We start from the raw sequence: 20,194 nt of genomic DNA on the forward strand, positions 1-20,194 counted from the left end.
CCCAACGAAAAAACGACTTTTATATGGAATTACACTCGTAACATTTCCACTTCCACGTCAACCTCAGACAAAAACAACCAAAGTTAGCCATTTAGCTTCAGGCGGTTTCGAATGAAAAACCACTAACCTGAACAAAACCTGGTTTATCTGTCGATTTGTCCACATCATCCTGCCCCATCCTAAAGAACTACTCTCAGCTAGTTCTAGTTTCTACCTACTACAGATTTAAAAAGAATTTCCTAGTAATATATAATGTATACGGTAGACGTTTCATCCGTGACCGCTCCTACAATTAGCGATGCACAGCCCCAATCTGTGGCCCTGCATGAAAACTGATTACATACACACTTTTAATACACACTATAACTTACGTTCGCACAAATACGACAGGTGTGTTTGATTTAAACCGATGAACCAGATGGCTAGAGATCCCACACTCCCACTCAGCATCCACTGGGTTCGAGTGTGAGGCAGCGAGCCAGCTGAATGTGTTAATCTCTCATTGAATTTATGACTCCGAAACCCACATCATCTCTCTGAAGTGCTGAAAACTAATGGGCAAAATATTGTGCTCCTCACTTGGCGCTGAGATTTACAGACCACGAGGGGGATGGGAGAGAAATAAGGAACAGGGACAGATGCTAAAAAAGAGACAAAAGTGACAGATTTTTTTTTTACCTGCTTTTATGATAATTCTATTTTAAAAAAAGGGACCAGGTGTGAAACAGAAGAGATTTAAATAAATGATGTAATATCATCTAAAGCTTTGGTGGTGGAGGAAAACCTGGCGTACGGTATGGAGCAAGAGAAGATGAAACAGAGTGTTTCAAATAAATGATGACTCCAGTCCCTTCTTTGGCACTACTGACTGAAAAAAAGAACGGCAAAATAGAAATGGCACCTATAAAAAATAAATAAATAAATAAATAAATATGTCAGAAAGGGTTCGTAAATATGTCAGGACGGGTTAAAAGGGAATCGTTTTCGGTTCTGTAAAGAATGATTTAGTTCTTGTTGAGAATTTGTCAGTGGCAGAATGAAAAAGAATGAAAGAAAGAAAGAAAGAAAGAAAAGAGAGAGAGAGAGAGAAAGAAAGAAAGAGAGAGACAAAATATTTAAACCTGATATGCAAATTAGCAGCGCATACGTTATACCGAGCCAGCTAGCAAACTTGGCTTATGTTATGATTAGAATAATTGCCACGGCGTACACTGTGATGTTACAATACATCACTCACCAAGCAAACTCTGAGCTGCTAAGAATCATATCGTTAGCCGCGGAAGCGGAATCCCTGCTCGAATAATGAAATAACGTTTAAATTTTAGGTCAAAATGAATACAGCACATTATGTTCGATGGTTTAAACATGTCGTCCTTCAATGTTGATATTTTCCTAGTTGCTAGGAGCAACACCAACACCAACCCCAACCTCAACAGTACCTCCTCCGAGGCAGGAGCTAAAGCGGTTACAGGAACGCCTTTGCCGAACGGGAGAGTGAGAGTAATCACCGCGGCAGCAGGAAACTTGCACAACATTTAGATAGAAAGAAAGAGAAAGAGCAGAATCAGGTCTTCCCCTGTGGTGATAAAACCTCAGTGGGCTCGAGTTCACCGCTGCTCTGCTCTGCTCTCTCTACAGCAGGAAGCATTTCAGCCATGTCCCTGCTGAACCTGCTATTTTTAATTTCTGCATCCACACCGTTTGAAACGTTCGAGATGCCACCGGGTGAAATGCAGTGTGAGGTCAAAAGTGTGCAAGAGGAAAAATAAATAAATAAATAAATAAATAAATAAATAAATAAATAAAAAAGATGAACTGCTGCTGAAGCACGTTCCAATTTAGTGTTTGAGGCATGAGCTAAAAGAGGCTACAGTGCATCCGTTTCAGTACATAGTATATACTGTATATAAAATATACCATCGACACTCACTGATCTGGTGTCTGGTCTCTGAGCTAAACAAAAATGGAGAAATACATAAAGTTTGTTTAAGTAAACGAATTCACATAGATTACAATTACTCGGACTGTTAAATATCGGATGGCTTCCTGTTAATGAGATTATTACTGATCAGGAGTTCAACACAAGTACTGTATTGAACAGAAATGTTGATTAAACCAAATGTAGCATTAAATAAAGCTAGTCGTCATGGATACAGTAATATAGGCTACATGAGTCTTTTATTTAAGGTTTTGCAGTTATTTATAACATTTACATTGTTTGGTGGACGCTCTTATCCAGAGCAACTTACATTTTTATCTCATTTTATACAACAAAGCAATTGAGGGTTAAGGGCCTTGCTAAGGGGCCCAGCAGCAGAATTCGAACTTGTGACCTTCTAATCAGTAGTCCAACACCTTAACCGCTAAACTAGCATATATAACGATAATCTAGCTGTCACAAAAAATCCTAGACATAAATTCAATGCATCTAAAGTAATTCACACTAAGATAATATACGTAGCCATGAAAAAAGTTATTTATAAACCCCCTGAGCCATATTATAAAACTGGGGATGTGTTAGACTAGTGTTTAAGGTGTTGGACTAGTAATCGGAAGGTCATGAGTTTGAATCCCAGGTCCACCGAGCTGCCACTGCCGGGCCCCTGAGCAAGGCCCTTGGTCGTTTAGTCTCAATCTTCTGTACGATATTTGATCAATCTTTTCAAACTACACGCCATACACATGCACAGCACTTGTACGTGTTGCAGTATTATGTTCTAATTTCTGATCTGTTACCAAATCTTATTGTACTGTATTTTGCTTTGCGCAAAGACTGAAGGCTGAATTCATTTGTTTTTCTTCTGGCAAAATTTTTCAAACATAATTAAAAAGCTCTTGATTTTCCCCTCGAACTGTTTTCCATCATTTCAGATTCATTCTAAGGCTACAGTTAATGTACGCTCTTGAATGACCCGAATCCGTATCAGCAATTACCAGGTAGCTATTAGCGAGAAGGTTTGATTAAAGGTGGTCATTAGTGCCTGGCGTACTGCTAATATTCTTTTTAAAAATAGCAAGCGGATGACGGTAAAGGAGGAGGATGTGGTGGCTGGGAAAAAAGAAAAATATATAATCGGGTTCTTAATTTCCAGCTAATCCAATTTAACATCGGTTTTATTATATATTATTGATTTATTATTTCTGGATATGTCTTTTTTTCTTTTGCTGGAAAACAGAATAAGGCTCCACGGCACACACCTTTACCAGAAAACAGCCTACAGAAAAGTTGTTGAAATGTTATGCAGTGGCATATTTCATATTTCTATGCATGAATGTTTAATTTCTAGGCTCAAGTAGAAGAAGTGAAAACAAGTAAAACCAAGTGAATACGTATAATTCAAATAACTGACAAACATTTCCTGTTTTACTGGATGCCAAGTAATGTTGTTGTTGTTGTCTTTCAGCTACTCCCTGTTCAGGGTCACCACAGTGGATCTAACGGATGCCAAGAAATACTACACTACAAAAATAACCGAAACGCTGTCTCATCAGGGAAAAACTTAACTCCTAAACTTGACACCTGTTGAATTCTCACATTTGATTGGTCAGCAGGTGGTGATTATTATTGTGTTCTGATTGTAAAGGCGAACACATGCAATGTTCACTTCAAATTTGGCCAAATGCTCAAACCTTAACCAACAGCTGTCCTTATTCGGCCATCCGAATAGCAAGGCATCTCTTAGAATGCAAATGCAGCACAAACAAAATGTTGCCTTCGTTCTGAACGAAACTCCACGTTAAAAATACACGTATGTAGAATAACCAGTTATTGGCCAATTGGAAAATTAAATCTCCAGTAAAAGACTAGATTTGTGGTTTCATCTTGAAGACATTAATTTAATTTAAGAGGCTTGACCCATCCAATGCCCTTCAATATTATAACAAGTCTAATAAGCTACCTTCGTTAGACCTTGGCGGACTGTAAATCTGTATCCTTCCCTGCCAGCAGCTTTCTCCTTAGATACCCCGACGCACTTGAACCTGAATCCTGAAGCTATAGAGTGCCTTTGTGTGATCCTAAACAATGCCTTTAGTGGCTACGTTCTCATGAGACTGTACGCTCGGCAGCAAGCACAAAAATAAAAACCCTGTGTGTGAGAATCGAGAACAGAAAAAAATGGTCCCAAAATCTCACCTTGAGAAAGTAGAGTAAGAGTATCTCATGTCAGAAGCTCTCCTTATGGGAAACATCGGAGTCGCTAGGATTAGAAATGCCGTCAAATGGCAAACTCTAGCGGCGGAGGCAAAGACAGAGGCCTGGCTGTAATGAAAAACCTGACGAAATACAATATGGGTCTGTTCGGCAGCTCAGGGACATGACAGGTAAGATAATGGCCTCGACGTTGCTAATCTAAAGGGACAAAACCTCAACAAGAGTGCTATTGTTGCTGGTTTTCTAGAAGAAGCCACGCAACCTTGGCAGCGACTAAAGTGGCCTACTCTCTTCACACACAGAATTAATCTGTCTTGGCAAAAGGCCAATCCAGCATCCAAAATACAATTTACCGAGTTAATGCTACTGCGCATTGCAATTAAAGCTTGGAGAATGTGGCCAGGTGTTTGTTTATATTGGCTTTCCTTTTAGCAGATTGCACACACTGCAAGTGGATCAAGACAAGCTAGATTTTCACCTTCAGTCCAGCTTCAGAGCATCTTACTGAAAAGGTCAATGCTTCAACTCAAGTGTTAGAGCTCACTCACTGCTGACCTTTTTGGATCGAAAAGTATGACCCTCCGTACCTGTGCTAACACGGAAGTGACTGCATGCATGCCTTCTTCTCTTCCATGCAAAACGAAAAGGCTTGAAGTCTCTAAAATGGAGAGAAAATGAGGATTCCATATGAACCTTGGACTGCTGAAACATTGAATATGCTGTAATTGCTAGCTCCATTTTGGGTTGTGCCATTAAGAGGACCCTCATAACAGAGATCCCAAGATACGTTTCCAAAGATGTCCCAATTACAGCCCTCTTTAAAAAAACAAAACTCATTATTTTACCCCACAGGCTGGTTAACAATATCATTGGCCTAGACATAATTACTGAAGCTTTAACTGGTGGGGTAACTAATGATGACTCCACCCCGTGCATCCTTTTTAAAGGCTAAGCCCACAGAGTTACATAATCACTGCTGCACACTCTTGCGGTACACTAGTTTGCTTTAACAAACATCAGAATTGAGAAACTAAGGGACAGAAATGCTGATGTGGATTTGACATATATTTATCCAACTCCCTGACATATTTTATGGCCTTTCTTCGTTGACTGACACGACAGATATTGCACAATTAGCATGAGAGAGAGTGTGTCTTAAAGCCGTCATTGTGCTTTTATATGACTTGGTAACAGAAACGTACAGAGATTTGGCTCGGTCAATAAGAGGATTGACATTTACATTTACTCACTGGACTGAAAGTGACTTACAATTTAGGACACGATTGAGCAGTTAGAGGTGAAGTGTTTGCTCAAGGACCCAGCCAGTGACAGCTTGGCAGAGCCGGGATATTAAAAATCAGTAACCAGAAAGCTGTAACCGTTGATTAGGGTTTTCAAATCCTTCAAATGTACAAGCAGACTGCCTGTAAAGCCCGCAGCATATAAGGCTCAATTATTTCACTCGAACAGGACTGTACTAGTCTACATTGGAAGTACGCTGACTGCAGATCATAAATACAAACCTAACCATCAGCAAATAATCCTCGCTTATAAAACATGAAAATGAAAATCCATGCAGGTTTTTAAATCGGTGCCGAACCCGCTGCTTGCCTTTAAATGAAAATGCAGATTGTGCAAATGTAGTATTTCACTTAGAGGAGCAAAACAGCCCCTGAGCATGAGGCAAGAGCTGAACAAGGTGATTACGCTCACTGACATGAACAGCTTACCATATTTACTCATAGAAAATGTATGTGGCAATTATGTAATTTCCTTACAAACATTTTAAAAAGCTCTTTTTTAATGGCCAGAGAACTATCAGGACTGCAAAAGGTCTCGCAGACCAAAACAGACATACATACCTGATGGATGTACAGGACAAAGACCACACAAGAAATGTGTTTCCGCTCCTTTTCCAACTAGCATGGGTGCACTGCAGTGTGAACATGATTCAGCTCCACGGTATTTTTGGGTGGCATTTTGTAAGATGTAAGCTGCCAAACTTCCACCACAAAGGCACAAATGAAGCCAGTATACCTGCACAAACACAATGTATTTCTGGAAATATAAAACAAAGCACAAATCTTTTAATGGAAAGAAGACCATGACAGGCTCTGGGTTACAGGTGGGGGTTCAAGCCCCAGTACCACCAAGCTGCCATTAAGGGTCCCTTGAGCAGGGCACTTAACCCTCTCTGCCCCAGGAGTTCTATATCATGTCTGACCTAGTGCTCATATGGGATGAAAAAATAAATAAAAATTCACTCTACTTACTCTAATGGAGATGTGAGGTGTGAAATGAAGCCATCTATTCTATCCTATTATGGAGTTTGCTGCTAAAGCATTAAGACTCTGCTCTCATGGGAAGTCTTTCCATTAGTGTCTGTGTGGGTTTGTGATGATGCATCTAGCTACAAGAGCATTAGTGAGATCAGGTGAGGATGTTGGGTCAGGAGATCTGGGGTGCAGATCCCAGAGAGGTTCAGTAGGGCTGAGGTCATGACTAGGACAAGGCCACTCGAGGTCCAACCTTGGCAAACCAGATCTTCATTGAGTATAAGGTGAATTGTTATGCTGGAACTTATTTATATTAGTTCCAGCGAAAGGAAAATCTTAATAATATGCATCCAGTTTTGTGGCAAAGAGGCTTGGGTTGGGTTTCACGCTCAGGTGCTCACAACAGGTGTTTTGGCTATATAGTGAATATAAGGCTAGACACGGAAAACAGAAATGATTGTAATTATTTAGTCATTTCTTTAGTACAGGCACAGAGAATAATTTCTATCCAGACTTTACCCAATACCAAACCAAGCAGTACTCTGAACTCAGCTAAAAGAATAATGTAAGAAAGACTTGGATTTCATCAGTAGTTAATAACGATAATATGCTTCAAGCAATTTATACCGCAGCGATCTTGAATTCTCAATTCTGATTGGCCAGAAGGTGTGGATTAATCTTCTATAACAGCAGCTCTGAAAGTAGTAACGGCGATGATGGGGGTAATGACGTATATTCACGCTGGCTTAGGAGTAGGTTTGATTCACAAATTGCCCGATTTATTTGACAAGATCTTTTTTTATACTTTCTTTATTCTGTTTAAGATTTTTGTAAGATTTTTTGTTCTTCTGAGTGAATCTTGGCCAATGATACTGACTCTGATTCAGCATCAAGGCAACTCATGACAGCATGTTCTCTCAATGATACTCTGAAATCTCAAGACAGGAAGTGAAGTTCAGAGAGAAATAATAAGGATTAAGGCAATGTGAGTAATTAGCATTAGCTGGCAGGGGGATTAAGGCTGTGTGGGATAGACTAATTCATAAACAATCGGTTGATCAGTTGCCGCTGTTTAATTTTAATAAAACACTTTATGGAGCCCCGAACATGCTCGCGGAGGAGAGACTGAAACAGCAGAAGGTCGATATCAAAACACAACCCCTGCGCTCCCGTGTGGCCCTCGGAGAATGGATATGAGCTGACCTTTCGCTCTGAATTCTAACACCCATTTAAAATTCAACAATGCAAACAAACCTGGACACAAGGCTTTTGTTTTATAAAAGACTCTCTTCTTCTGTGCATTTGAGATCCTGTGAACCAACAGACTGACAGACAAACACACACTTGTCCTCTTTTCAAAACAGATTGTTCTCATATTCACAGAAGGAAAAGGTTCTCAGAAATGTTGCGGAAGGTACATGGGAGTGTAGCGGCCGAGTCACGATATTATTTTTCTGGGCTTTAGAAATAGAATACGAGAGAAGAGAGCTGATCCTGAATCAGTCTTAAGCCTAATCACACACATCTCCATCATTTCAAACTGATCAGAAGCCAACACTATGAACACACCATGAACAAATCCAAAAAGACTGAGAACAACCCTATAAACAAAGCCAAAGACTGTGAACACCCCAAAAATTAAACCGAAAACTGTCAACACAACAAAAACAAAGCCAAAGACTGTCAACACCTCAAAACATAACCAGAGTGTGCACACTAAAAAACAAAGCCAAAGAGTGTGAACACACCAAAACAAAGCCAAAGAGTGAAAACACTTCGAAACAAAACCAGAGTGTGAACACACCAAAACAAAGCCAAAGAGTGTGAACACACCAAAGCAAAGCCAAAGAGTGTGAACACACCAAAGCAAAGCCAAAGAGTGTGAACACACCAAAACAAAGCCAAAGACTGAGAACAACCCTGTAAACAAAGCCAAAGCCTGTAAACACCCCAAAAATTAAACCGAAAACTGTCAACACAACAAAAACAAAGCCAAAGTCTGTCAACACTTCAAAACATAACCAGAGTGTGCACACTAAAAAACAAAGCCAAAGAGTGTGAACACACCAAAACAAAGCCAAAGAGTGTGAACACACCAAACCAAAGAGTGTGAACACACCAAAACAAAGCCAAAGAGTGTGAACACACCAAACCAAAGAGTGTGCACACACCAAAACAAAGCCAAAGAGTGTGCACACTAAAAAACAAAGCCAAAGAGTGTGAACACCTAAAACAAAGCCAAAGAGTGTGCACACACCAAAACAAAGCCAAAGAGTGTGAACACCTAAAACAAAGCGAAAGAGTGTGAACACACTAAAAAACATAGCCAAAGAGTGTGCACGCACCAAAACAAAGCCAAAGAGTGTGAACACACTAAAAAACATAGCCAAAGAGTGTGAACACACCAAAAACAAAGCCAAAGAGTGTGAACACACCAAAACAAAGCCAAAGAGTGAAAACGCTCCAAAAACCGAAACAAAAAATGTAAATACCACAAAAACTGAAACCAAAGAGAGTGAACACCCCAAAACAAAGCCAAAAATAGTCAACACCCCAAAACAAAGACAAAGAGAGTGAACACCCCAAAACAAAGACAAAGAGTGTGAACACTCCAAAACAAAGCCAAAGAGTGAAAACGCTCCACAACAAAGCTAAAGCGTGTGAACAACCCGAAGCCGAAAACAGTAAATACCCCAAAAATGAAACCAAAGTCTGTGAACAGCCCCAAACCATGACAAAGACTGTGAACACTGCAAAGCAAAGCCATAGAATTCCAACCCTCCAAAACAAAGGCAACGAGTGTGAACACTCCAAAACAAAGCCAAAGACTGTCTGCTATTAATGCCAAATTACCGTTTGACTTAGTATACACTCTGACCTATCAATAAATGCTCATAGAGACATTGCAAACAAAAACTAGATTTATAAAGTTCGTCGCAACAAACTTTGATGTTGGCTTTGACGAGGCATGTATTCGCAAAAGGCCGGTGCTTTTTGGAGGCAAGTGGATATAAGGGTCAGTGTTACTTTTGGAGGCAAGTGGACATAAAACTTGTGAAATCTAGTGGAGCGCTAGGGTGCCAAAACATTTGGAGGCAAGTCGAGATGAGCATGTGACGTTATCCGAAAACCTGTGACGCAATTCCGCTCCTTGGGCTGAGTGTTTTGATATGCCACATGTCCATGTTGTGCTAATGTTTTTTGTTTTCACGTGACATCACGTGCCGACACGTGACGTCATCAGAATACCCGTAAGGAAGTTTCCCTCATTGTTCTGAGTGTTCTGATATGTCACATGTGAAATGTTGTAAAAAATGTTTTGATTTAGCATATATTGTGGGCGGGGCTGCGACACAACCGAAAGGCCAGTCGGTGCAAAAATGTAAAACTTTGTTCAGAGTATCACCCTAAAGGAGCTGGCCGAGATTGGTGTGGATCGTTCGAAAGCTTGCAGAGTTATAAATTTTATAATGGGAGTCTATGGGAAAAAAGGCCATTTTGAGACCCGGTACCGGAAGTACTGGTACTCGGATCGCTTAGTAAAGTAATAGCAACAAACTTCAGTCTAGGGTCTACGACATATCTGAAATTGGTGCATGTGACTCGAAAACCCTAGGAGGAGTTACTCTTGATAAATTTTTGTCTAAGCTTAAATAGGAAAACAGAATGTTGGCTTCTACAAAGCGACATAATAAGACTTGACAGGATGTAGCAGAGTCTACACTGACTGTTGGAGATGGTACAATTAGCTCAAAACATAGCATGCAAGCATGTGACATGTATCACAGTGATAAGCAAGGGATCTTTGTGTTGAACTAGTTAGCTTTAGTAGGCTTTACATTTTGACTAGTACCAAAAAAAAAGCAGACGGCGCACGCATACAAGTGACGTTGATAGCAATCACGATACACTTATGAAACAAACTAGAAGCTACTTGTCAAAAAAAAGGGTATTTTTCTGTATCTCCTACCTGATGGTTTCTGACTGTACGACAGTCTGTTATCTACAGAAATGGACAGAAAAAAGGTCACGTAGCGTGAAACGGTCATATCTCGGTCTTAAAGATGACTCACTTTGTTCCTCAGCACTTTGCTTGACGTCATTCGTCTCACGCAGCAGATTCAGGTACAATTCAGAACTGATAAACAAACACGAAAACATTCTCGGACGCATCCGAAGAAGGTATATAAGACTTTTCTGGTCAGTTTTAGAAAGCTAATGTAGCCAACAAATACATGCCTCATGGAGTTGCAATTGCAGCTACAGCACCAAAAAAACAATTTTTTCCCAACATTTTTCAACTTGCAAACTGATCAACACGCATGGACCAAAACGTTAAGATAGTCCTGTAAAAGTGCTTGTTTTTTTACTCGTCTATTTTACCCGATGACAAAAGTGTAAAATGGTGTTACTGAGTAAAATTTTACATTTTACAGTCACAGCTGGAGTTCAAAATTAAAGAAACAACCTAACACATGCCAAACATGTCTTGGCTGATTGAATACATTTAGGAAGCTTGTGGGATTAAAAAACTGGACACATCTATCTGTCATCTCGTAGACTCTCGCACGGAGGTAATACAGACTCTGCGTCATTTTTGTTTTTTGCCGAAAAATAGGACACGTGTTAAAACTGCAACAGCTTTCTGAGAGGTGGCAAAGTCCATCTACTGTTCATCACACCCTGAATCTGAAGAGAGAGAGAGAAAGAGAGAGAGAGAGAGAGAGAGGGAGGGAGAGGGAGACGAAGATGAGAAAAAAATCAATGTGTGAATAAGGATGTACGATAAATAATGAGAGACAGATGTACAATGCGAGGGAGAGAGAGACAGGACTAGTAACAATAGAGAATAGAAAAACTCGATATGAGAAAAATAAGAGGCTAGAGGGAGTGAAAGTGACTGTGAGACAAGAAGTGAAGCAGATACAAGAGATAACATCTAACAAAGCATCTGCTATCAAGACTTATTTTCTGATATCGGAGACACCTGTGAACGTTATCTCGCTTCAACAGTAACTACATCAAGGGTTTCCAAATTAGGGCTCATGATGTTATGAGGCGTCACCTGATTTCCAAACGGGGAGAACTTTTTTGTCTTTTGTTTATTTTATAAATTATTATTATTACAATGAATATACAGTAGCTTGAGCGATGAGTAAACATTGTGAATGAAGAAGGATCAGAAGGCAAAAAGGAGAAATATCCATCTACTTCCACAGAATAAGCCCCTTAGCAGTGCCTCAGGCATCATTTTCCATGCAAATAGAGCTCCAAATGTGGCTAAAATGACCGCCGTGAAGAGACCTGTTATTTACAAAGGAGCTGGTTTTAAATGTTATAATGTGTTTGTGAAACCGATCATGTGATCAATACATTCTCTGTATGTTTTTACTCTAGTGCAATCAGATGTTGAATTTATAGAGCAGCTCCTTGGTTCAAAATAAATAAATAAATAATGTAAAATACAATTTTGTTCAATTTCATTAAAATAAAATGTAAATAAATAAATAAATAAATAATAATAATAATAATAATAAAATAAAAAAATATTTAATGTGATATTTACAGTCATTTCTAATACTTGTATCCTGCCATGTAATGATGTTCTAGTGTTATTAAAGTCTTCCACTGATATATGAAGTGTAATACATAAGTAATAAACCTGAATGGAATTATGCAGAATTTCATGTTATGAATGTAAACAAAAGGTGTAAAATGACTCTTTTCAGCTCACAACGGTTGTAAAGAGTGATTGTTACCTGTCTGATGTCTCTCATCATCACAATATTTCTAGTCAAGTTTTTATTGTCATTTCTGACCTATATCGCTATATAAAGCAACAGCCTTCATAAATACAACGTGCTTGGTTTTTTTGTTTGTTTCTCACACTATTCTGATCATACATCATGTTATGAATCGTGCTGCTGCTGCTGCTATGTGATTGGCTGATTGGATACGGAGGGGTGCAGGTGTTCGTTGAGTAAGTAGTGACCTCTGTTGAAATGAGTCCTGGCACAAAGAGGTGCCATCTGAAGCCACATAATTAGTTGAATGGAGTAAACCTGCGTGCACTGAAATTGCCACATGATCTCAATACGAGTACAGCTGTTCCGTTCCTGGAAGTCCAGATGTTTCCATGTTTCCATGGAAACATATCAATAAGATTTGGTTATGAAGCAAATCCCAAAATTAAATTGTTTTAAATTAAATAATTTTTTTAATGGGCTAATTAAAATAAGGTAATATGTCCAAAGAATTATTATCACAACTCCAGGAGGTCAGTTACTGTAAGTGAGTCACTGGGTAAATCAGACAGGATTATTCAGTGGGATTAATCATCAATGGCATTAGTCAGTATAGCAAATAAGAGACCATGGGAAACTCTTAACATAAGAACTTAACTTCTGTTCTATGTTTATGTTCTGTAAAGCTGCTTTGAGACGAAGCCCATTGTAAAAAGCACTATACAAATAAACTTGAATTGAATTGAATAAGAAGAACAACAAAAAAGAAGATAGAACATAAAACCTGTTCGTTTATACTTTACAGAAAAGTACGAAGGATGATGGCTGTGCATGGTAAAAATTAGAAAAAGGAAGAAATAAAAAGAGCAAAGGACGAGATTAATCGGTTCTTGGAAAGCCCTGCACAGTGCCCGCAGTCACGAGCTACACACTAGGGAAACGCCACTGCTTTGTGGATGATCCTTTCCGTTTTCTGAGCATGTCACTTTCTGAGGGAAAATCGGGTATGTCGTTCCACCCCACATCCTGACATTTCATCTGGAGAGAGATAGAAAGAGAAAGAGAAAGAGAGAGAGAGAGAGAGAGAGAGAGAGAGAGAGAGAGAGAGAAAGAGAGAGAGAGTAGAGCTTCAGCCTGCAGCAAGCGGTCACGCTACTGAAATACTATTCATAATGCAAAAGAAGTCCTTCCACAGCTTCGGTCATGCTTTTCAGTTTTTCGGTTCTTTCTGAATGCACAGCAGTATAATCTCAGTGATGTTTCATCATATTAGCATTCAGTCAGGTGTGTTACAGGTAGGATACCATATACACTGCTTTAGGAATTCCCTCTAGACACAACAGTCTTAGTCAATGTTTTAAATATGGTTAAGAAAACAAATAAAATACATCAGGCAGCAATTAGTGCATTAGGCAAGATTTGTCTGAATTTGTCACGTGTTGGTTCTGTTTTTCTTTACTTTTTTTTTTTAAGGCACAGAATGATTAGTAACTGGCTGTGCCGGGCTCTAGCTGAGTTCAGACGAAGATAAGGAGTGTCAAGAGGACTGACAAGAGGCCATGTGTGACAGTTCAACAAAGAAGGCGTGGCATCTGTGTGTGGCAGCTACAGCTAAAAAGGCCTGGCCTCTGGGTGTGACAGTACAAGTGAAAGAGGTGCGGACTCTGGGTGTGGCAGTTCAAGCAAAGGAGCCGTGGCCTCTAGGTGTGGCAGTTCAAGTGAAGGAGGCATGGCCTCTGGGTGTGGCAGTTCAAGCTAAAGAGGCGTAGTTTCTGAGTGTGGCAGTTCAAGCGAAGGAGGCATGGCCTCTGGGTGTGGCAGTTCAAGCAAAGGAGGCGTGGCCTCTGGGTGTGGCAGTTCAAGCAAAAGAGGCGTGGCCTCTGGGTGTGGCAGTTCAAGCAAAAGAGGCGTGGCCTCTAGGTGTGGCAGTTCAAGTGAAAGAGGCGTGGACTCTGGATGTTACAGTTTAAGTGAAAGAGGCGTGGCCTCTGGGTGTGGCAGTTCAAGTGAAAGAGGCGTGGACTCTGGATGTTACAGTTTAAGTGAAAGAGGCGTGGCCTATTCGTGTGACAGTTCAAGTGATGGGGGTTCTAAATGTGGAAAAAAATATTTTTATTTATTAACACAGATGATAAAATAAATATTTTTACATACTTAAACTGTTTGCCTTCAAACGGCTACATGCTCCACGTTTGACCAGATCACTTAAAAGTACGACTCGGCGAATCGATCTGAACACATCATTTAACTGAACAGATCATTTAACTGATTTAAATAAGCAAAATGCTTCCAACAGCATAAGACAGCCACTAGTTTTAACTCAATTTGTCACCCATCCGTGTGTGTGTGTGTGTGTGTGTGTGTGTGTGTGTGTGTATATATACACTGTATATATGGTATAGAAAATATTTACACGTCAATGTCTTCTGTAATTTGTAGTACAACGATAGCAAATATAAAAATAATTAATAGAAACTAATAGAAAAGAATCAAATCTGTTCAAAACATTTTTCTAGATTCCGTTTCTATTCTATTCATTTCTGTGACTCATTACCTAAAAGAATTACTAAACTCTATTAAATATATATCTATTGTTTATATATCTATCACTTATCTTCCATATATCTTTCATTTTTATATTATACATCTATCATTTTTGTACTGTTGCCCTACACCGGTACCCCAATCAAAAAATTACCCCAAATTGAAAGAACTACCCCAATCGAAGAACTACAACAAATTGAAAGAACTACCCCAATCGAAGAACTACCCAGTTTATAGAACTACCCAAATCGAAGAACTACCCCATTAAAGAACTACGCCTATTAAAGAACTACCGCAATCGAAGAACTACCCAGATTAAAGAACTACCCCAATCAAAGAATTACCACAAATTCAAAGAACTACCCCAATCGGAGAACTACCCCTATTAAAGAACTACGCCTATTAAAGAACTACTCCAATCAAAGAACTACCCCAATATATTTTTTTGACCCTTACTATATACACACATGGAGTATACTACTAATCTATTTAATACACATACTGAACAAAACTGCACAATTCTTATTGAACAAAGATTTCAAATTATTTTCCAGAAGGGTTTCTGGATTAAAAACCCCAGGTTTGTTTACATGACACAGTTTGTAATAGTTGCCCTTTACCTCCGCACTTCTCCCCGAACCCTTCGCACAGAATGCTGATGAGCAGTAAAAGAGTTTTGCGAGTTATGAACAAAATAAACTTTGCAGTCATCTTTCAGGAGATTTGGCTTCAGCACTGCTTATGTCTGCGAACTCACACTGAGAGCAGCTGCTTGAGTTTTCCTGAGCTTCATTACAGCTTGTGGATTCAAAGCGCAGAGTTAATGTGACGTAACTGACACGCAACGTCGCCTGCCGTATCAGCTCGTTTTCTCTGCCCTCATTTAAACGCGTGAAGATGTTTGTGTGACCGAAGTGTCTTAATACTAGAGAGTGGGTCTCTGTGGATAGGCGTCCTCGTGGGAGGGAAAGAGATGAGTGCAGGGAGGACAAGAAGACATGTCAAAGAGCTTAAAAAAATAACATGACACCTCTGCCGGACCCGAGTTTGTCCATTAATAGCACACAGGGAGGGGAGAGAGAGAGAGAGAGAGAGAGAGAGAGAGAGAGAGAGAGAGAGAGAGAGAAATGGAGCAAGAGAGAGATGGAGAGAAAGACAGAGAGAGAGAGAGCAACAGACAGAGAGATGGATAGAGAGAGAGAGAGAGCAACAGACAGAGAGAGAGAGAGAGAGAGAGAGAGAGAGAGAGAGAGATAGAGAAATGGAGCAAGAGAAATGGAGAGAAAGACAGAGAGAGAGAGCAACAGACAGAGAGACAGAGAGATGGATAGAGAGAGAGAGAGAGAGAGAGAGAGAGAGAGAGAGAGAAATGGAGCAAGAGAGAGATGGAGAGAAAGACAGAGAGAGAGAGAGAGCAACAGACAGAGACAGAGAGATGGATAGATTGATTTTGAAAAAGACCTTTATTTCGATTGCTCAGTTTCAAACATGTCCGATAAAAGGTTTAACTTAACTTAATGCAGGAAAAGAAATAAATAAATAAAATGAAAAATAAAATAGATAAATAGAATAGCTTTAAAAGTGCGAAACCATAAAAACTAAAATGTACATGATGTCCTTCAAGACATGTTCTGTGCAAAATGCAGTTCTTCATTAAAAACTGAGCAGAGTGCATTTTTAATGCACCAGATTTTTTCAAACCTTGTCAAGTTCGCCGTTTTCTTGTAAAAGTGAAAGTCCACTAGAATCCTGGACTTCATCATTGCTGTTGTCACCATTGTTGCATCATCGCTGCCACTCTGTTCTACTTTATTTTTTCGGCTGATGTAAATGCCCATCTTTGCCTGACCCACAACAAAGTTTAAAAGCTGGCATTCTGTTTGCCTTTTCTTAGTATATTTTACCCCCAGGATAAAAGTTTGGACTGAAAAGGACTTGTTAAAAGCGCTAAAAACAGTCTGCAAAAGGGTAAAAAGGGGTTTTAGTCTAAGACACTGCGTAAAAGCGTGAAATATTGTCTCCCTCTGTAGACAGAAGGGACACTTGTGACTTGTCTCCGGACCCAGGACCGAGATAAAAGCATTAACAGCAATGATTCCGTGCAGGATTCTCCACTGTAAATCTCCAGTTCTTTTAGTTAATGGTGGCTTGTAGAGTGTCCTCCACTGTGGTCGCTCTTCCTCCCTCAGCCCGAGGACAGAGCGCCACGGTGTGTCCACTCTACCATTAAGACTGTTCTTGTTAAAAACCTTAACACAGGCTTTATAAAACATTTTCCCAGAGACCATGTAAAAATCCATATTTGTGAAGCTTTTACATTCTAAAAAGTGACCAGTACTTCCCTCTAAGTCTGGAGACAGAGAAAGCTCAGGAAAAGGGTCCTCCTCATCCGGCTGTTCAGTCCCCCCACAGTACTCCACTAGCATTTGTTGTTCTTCTTGTGAGAGAGCAGAGTGCCACCTCTGAAGTAGCCGTGCCACGATCCGTATTGATCTCACGCCCAGCCGTGCAGCTACTCCACTGGTGTCTTTGAGCTCTGGTCCAGCCAGGTCCACCAGGCGTCCCAGCGTGATGAGACCAGACGTTTGTAGAGTCTGAGTGAGGGCACTGTCAGCAATGTCCAGGCGAGCTCCGTAGATGAGGGGCTCCTGAAGTAGCCAGTTTAGTGAGTTTGGGTCTGTGGCTCTCTCTGTCTTAAAAAGTCTCCACACTTTAAAAACATTGTGATAAAAAACAGGTAGTCTCAAAGTGTTCAGCTTTCGAGGGTCCATCAGGAACAAGGGTTTGTCAAGTCCCAGATCTCTGAAGGACTTTAAAATAGTACTGGTCACACATTTCCAACTTACAGACATTGAACCACCTAAAAATCTCTGTAAAAACTGTAAACGAAAGGCAGCGGTTCTGCTCTGTAGGTGCACTACGCCCTGCCCACCTTCATCTTTGGGTAAGTATAAAACACTTTGGGGCACCCAGTGCAACTTATCCCAGAAAAAGTCTAAAAACATTGACTGGATTCTCGCTAAAAGTGTCACAGGTGGGTCCACACATGCTACTTTGTGCCAAAGGGAGGCCGCTGCCAGGTTGTTAATGAGTAGCACACGTCCCCTGTAAGACATCTTTGGTAAAAGCCATTTCCATTTATCTAAGCGACCTTTTAACTTTAAAAGGGTCCCTTCCCAGTTTTTGTGCATAAAAGTCTCTTCTCCCAGGTAAACTCCTAGATATTTAAAACCATCTTTTTTCCAGAGTAAACCCCCCGGGAGTTTGGGTGCACTAACTGACCAACGCCCGACCAGAAGGGCCTCACTTTTATCCCAGTTGATCTTGGCTGAGGATAATTTGCCATATTCCCTGGAGATTCTACATAGTGTGTCGATATCAATTTGTTGGTCCAAAATTACCACTATATCATCAGCATAAGCTGACAAACGGAGAGTGGTCCCACAACCCGGAAATGAGAACCCTTTCAATTTGTTTCTTAGCATGTTTAAAAAAGGTTCTATGGCTAGGGCGTAGAGCATACCTGACAGAGAGCAACCTTGTCTGACTCCCCTGTACACTTTAAAAGGAGCACATAAGCCACCATTAACTTTCAGTACACTTTCAATGTCACAATATAAAACTCTTATTTTGTTTATAAAAACAGAGCTAAAACCAAAAGCTTCGAAAGTTTTCCATAAAAAATCATGCTCCACTCTGTCGAAAGCCTTCTCCTGGTCTATGGAGACCAGACCCATTTTCAGCCCGAATAGTTTTGAGGCACTTATAAGGTCTCGAACCAGTGAGACGTTATCAAATATTGACCTCCCAGGTACACAGTATGTTTGATCGGAGTGGATCACCTCTTCCAGAACACTTCCCAGTCTGGTGGCTAAAACCTTAGAGAGCAGTTTGTAGTCGCTGCATAATAGGGACACAGGTCTCCAGTTTTTTATGTTGGTTAGGTCTCCTTTCTTGGGGAGTAGCGTGAGGACTGCCCTCCTGCAACTCAGTGGAAGCAACCCTCCAGTTAAGCTGTTGTTGAGGACTTCCAGCAAGTCTTCCCCCACAACGGCCCAGAAGCACTTGTAGAACTCTGCTGGAAGTCCATCTATACCCGGCGCTTTTCCACTCTCTGTATTTTGTAGAGCATTGAGAAGCTCTTCTGAAGTTATTGCTCCACTGAGTGCTGGGTCTAGGTGTTCAGGGATTTTGGGCAGTCCTCCCAGGAAAGCCTGCTCTGTGACCTGGTCCACTTTGAGCTCGCTGGTGTAAAGCTTTTCATAAAAACTAACTGCTCTCTTGCGTATGTCTGTGGGTTTGGATAAAATGTCACCAGTTTCGGATTGCAAGTTGTGAATGAAACGTTTCTGGCCAGGTTAAAAAAGAACTTAGATGGTGCATCCATCTGGTCTGCATTCTGGAAGCGAGATCTTATTAGCGCACCTTGTACTTTTAACCCTAGGAGGTCAGATAGCTTTTTCTTCTTTGCTGTAAGGGTCTGAACATGGGCCTGTTCTCCTGAAGGCTGTAAAAGAGATTGGAGTATCATGATTTCATTTTCCAGTTGGCTTATGGACTGGGCCAACTCCCTTGTGACATTTGCAGTGTACTGTTGACATAATTGTTTGATGTGTACCTTGCCCAGGTCCCACCACTGCTGTAAGGATGTAAAATTTTCCTTTTCTTTTCTAAAATTTTTCCAAAAAAAGGTAAAAATGTCCGTAAAATGCGTGTCATGTAAAAGAGCTGTGTTAAAATGCCAGTATGCACTTTTTGGTTTAATACATTTTAAAACTGCTATGCAGGAAACCAAACTGTGGTCCGAGAGACCAACAGGGCTGATAAAACAACTCCTTAAAATGTTTAAATGATGTTTAAAAACATAAAACCTGTCCAACCTTGCCAGCGATATAAAATTGTTGCGGGAGTGCGCCCACGTGTACTGTCTCTGGGAGCCATGAAACGACCGCCATGTATCACTTAAACCGTACTTTTGTATTATTTGACTGAGGCGTGTACGGGAAGGCATGTGGGGTTCGATATGGTTGCGGTCGTCACTGTCTGTGGTGCAGTTAAAATCCCCACCAACAAATAAAAATTCCTCATTATCGCATGTCTCAATGGCTTTACATACATCATCTAAAAAAACAAGTCTCTCAACTGGTGAGGTTGGAGCATATACACACACAAAAATAAAAACGTGTTTCTCAAACTGGGCCCTGACTTTTAACAGTCTGCCCTTCACAATCTCCTCTGTATTATATGTGACTGGTGTAAAATTCTTAGAAAATAAAATTGCCACACCTCCACTGGTGGAAGAGTTGTGGCACAGGCAGGAAAGACCAGGCCATTCCTGCGTCCAGTCAGTGAGATTGCTGTTATCACTGTGGGTCTCTTGTAAAAACAACACGTCAATCTTTTTCTGCCTCGCCACTTCAAATATCTCTGCTCTCTTCCTGCTATCTCTTGCCCCATTAACATTCAGAGATGCTATA

The 20,194-nt window shown here is 40.4% G+C and overlaps 1 protein-coding gene across 3 annotated transcripts in view; it reads right to left on the reverse strand.

The window, feature by feature from the left end:
* The window catches only part of zgc:101566 (Transmembrane protein 263-B-like), a 53,332-nt gene that overhangs the window by 12,380 nt on the left and 20,758 nt on the right, over positions 1-20,194 (reverse strand). The window contains exons 1-2 of one of the 3 annotated variants that reach the window (XM_027135516.2): positions 6,016-6,112; positions 4,741-4,811 (exon numbers count right to left, since the gene is read on the reverse strand). The exons of 1 other annotated variant lie outside the window; for it this stretch is intronic. In XM_027135516.2, coding sequence (XP_026991317.1) covers positions 4,741-4,811; positions 6,016-6,101 — 157 coding nt within the window. In that variant the 5' untranslated portion in view covers positions 6,102-6,112. Of the gene's footprint in view, positions 1-4,740; positions 5,129-6,015; positions 6,113-20,194 lie in introns of those variants that run through there. One more of the 3 variants, XM_027135515.2, reaches the window with a different exon arrangement.

This window comes from Tachysurus fulvidraco, chromosome 17 (assembly GCF_022655615.1).
Source record: "Tachysurus fulvidraco isolate hzauxx_2018 chromosome 17, HZAU_PFXX_2.0, whole genome shotgun sequence".
NCBI lineage: Eukaryota > Metazoa > Chordata > Actinopteri > Siluriformes > Bagridae > Tachysurus > Tachysurus fulvidraco.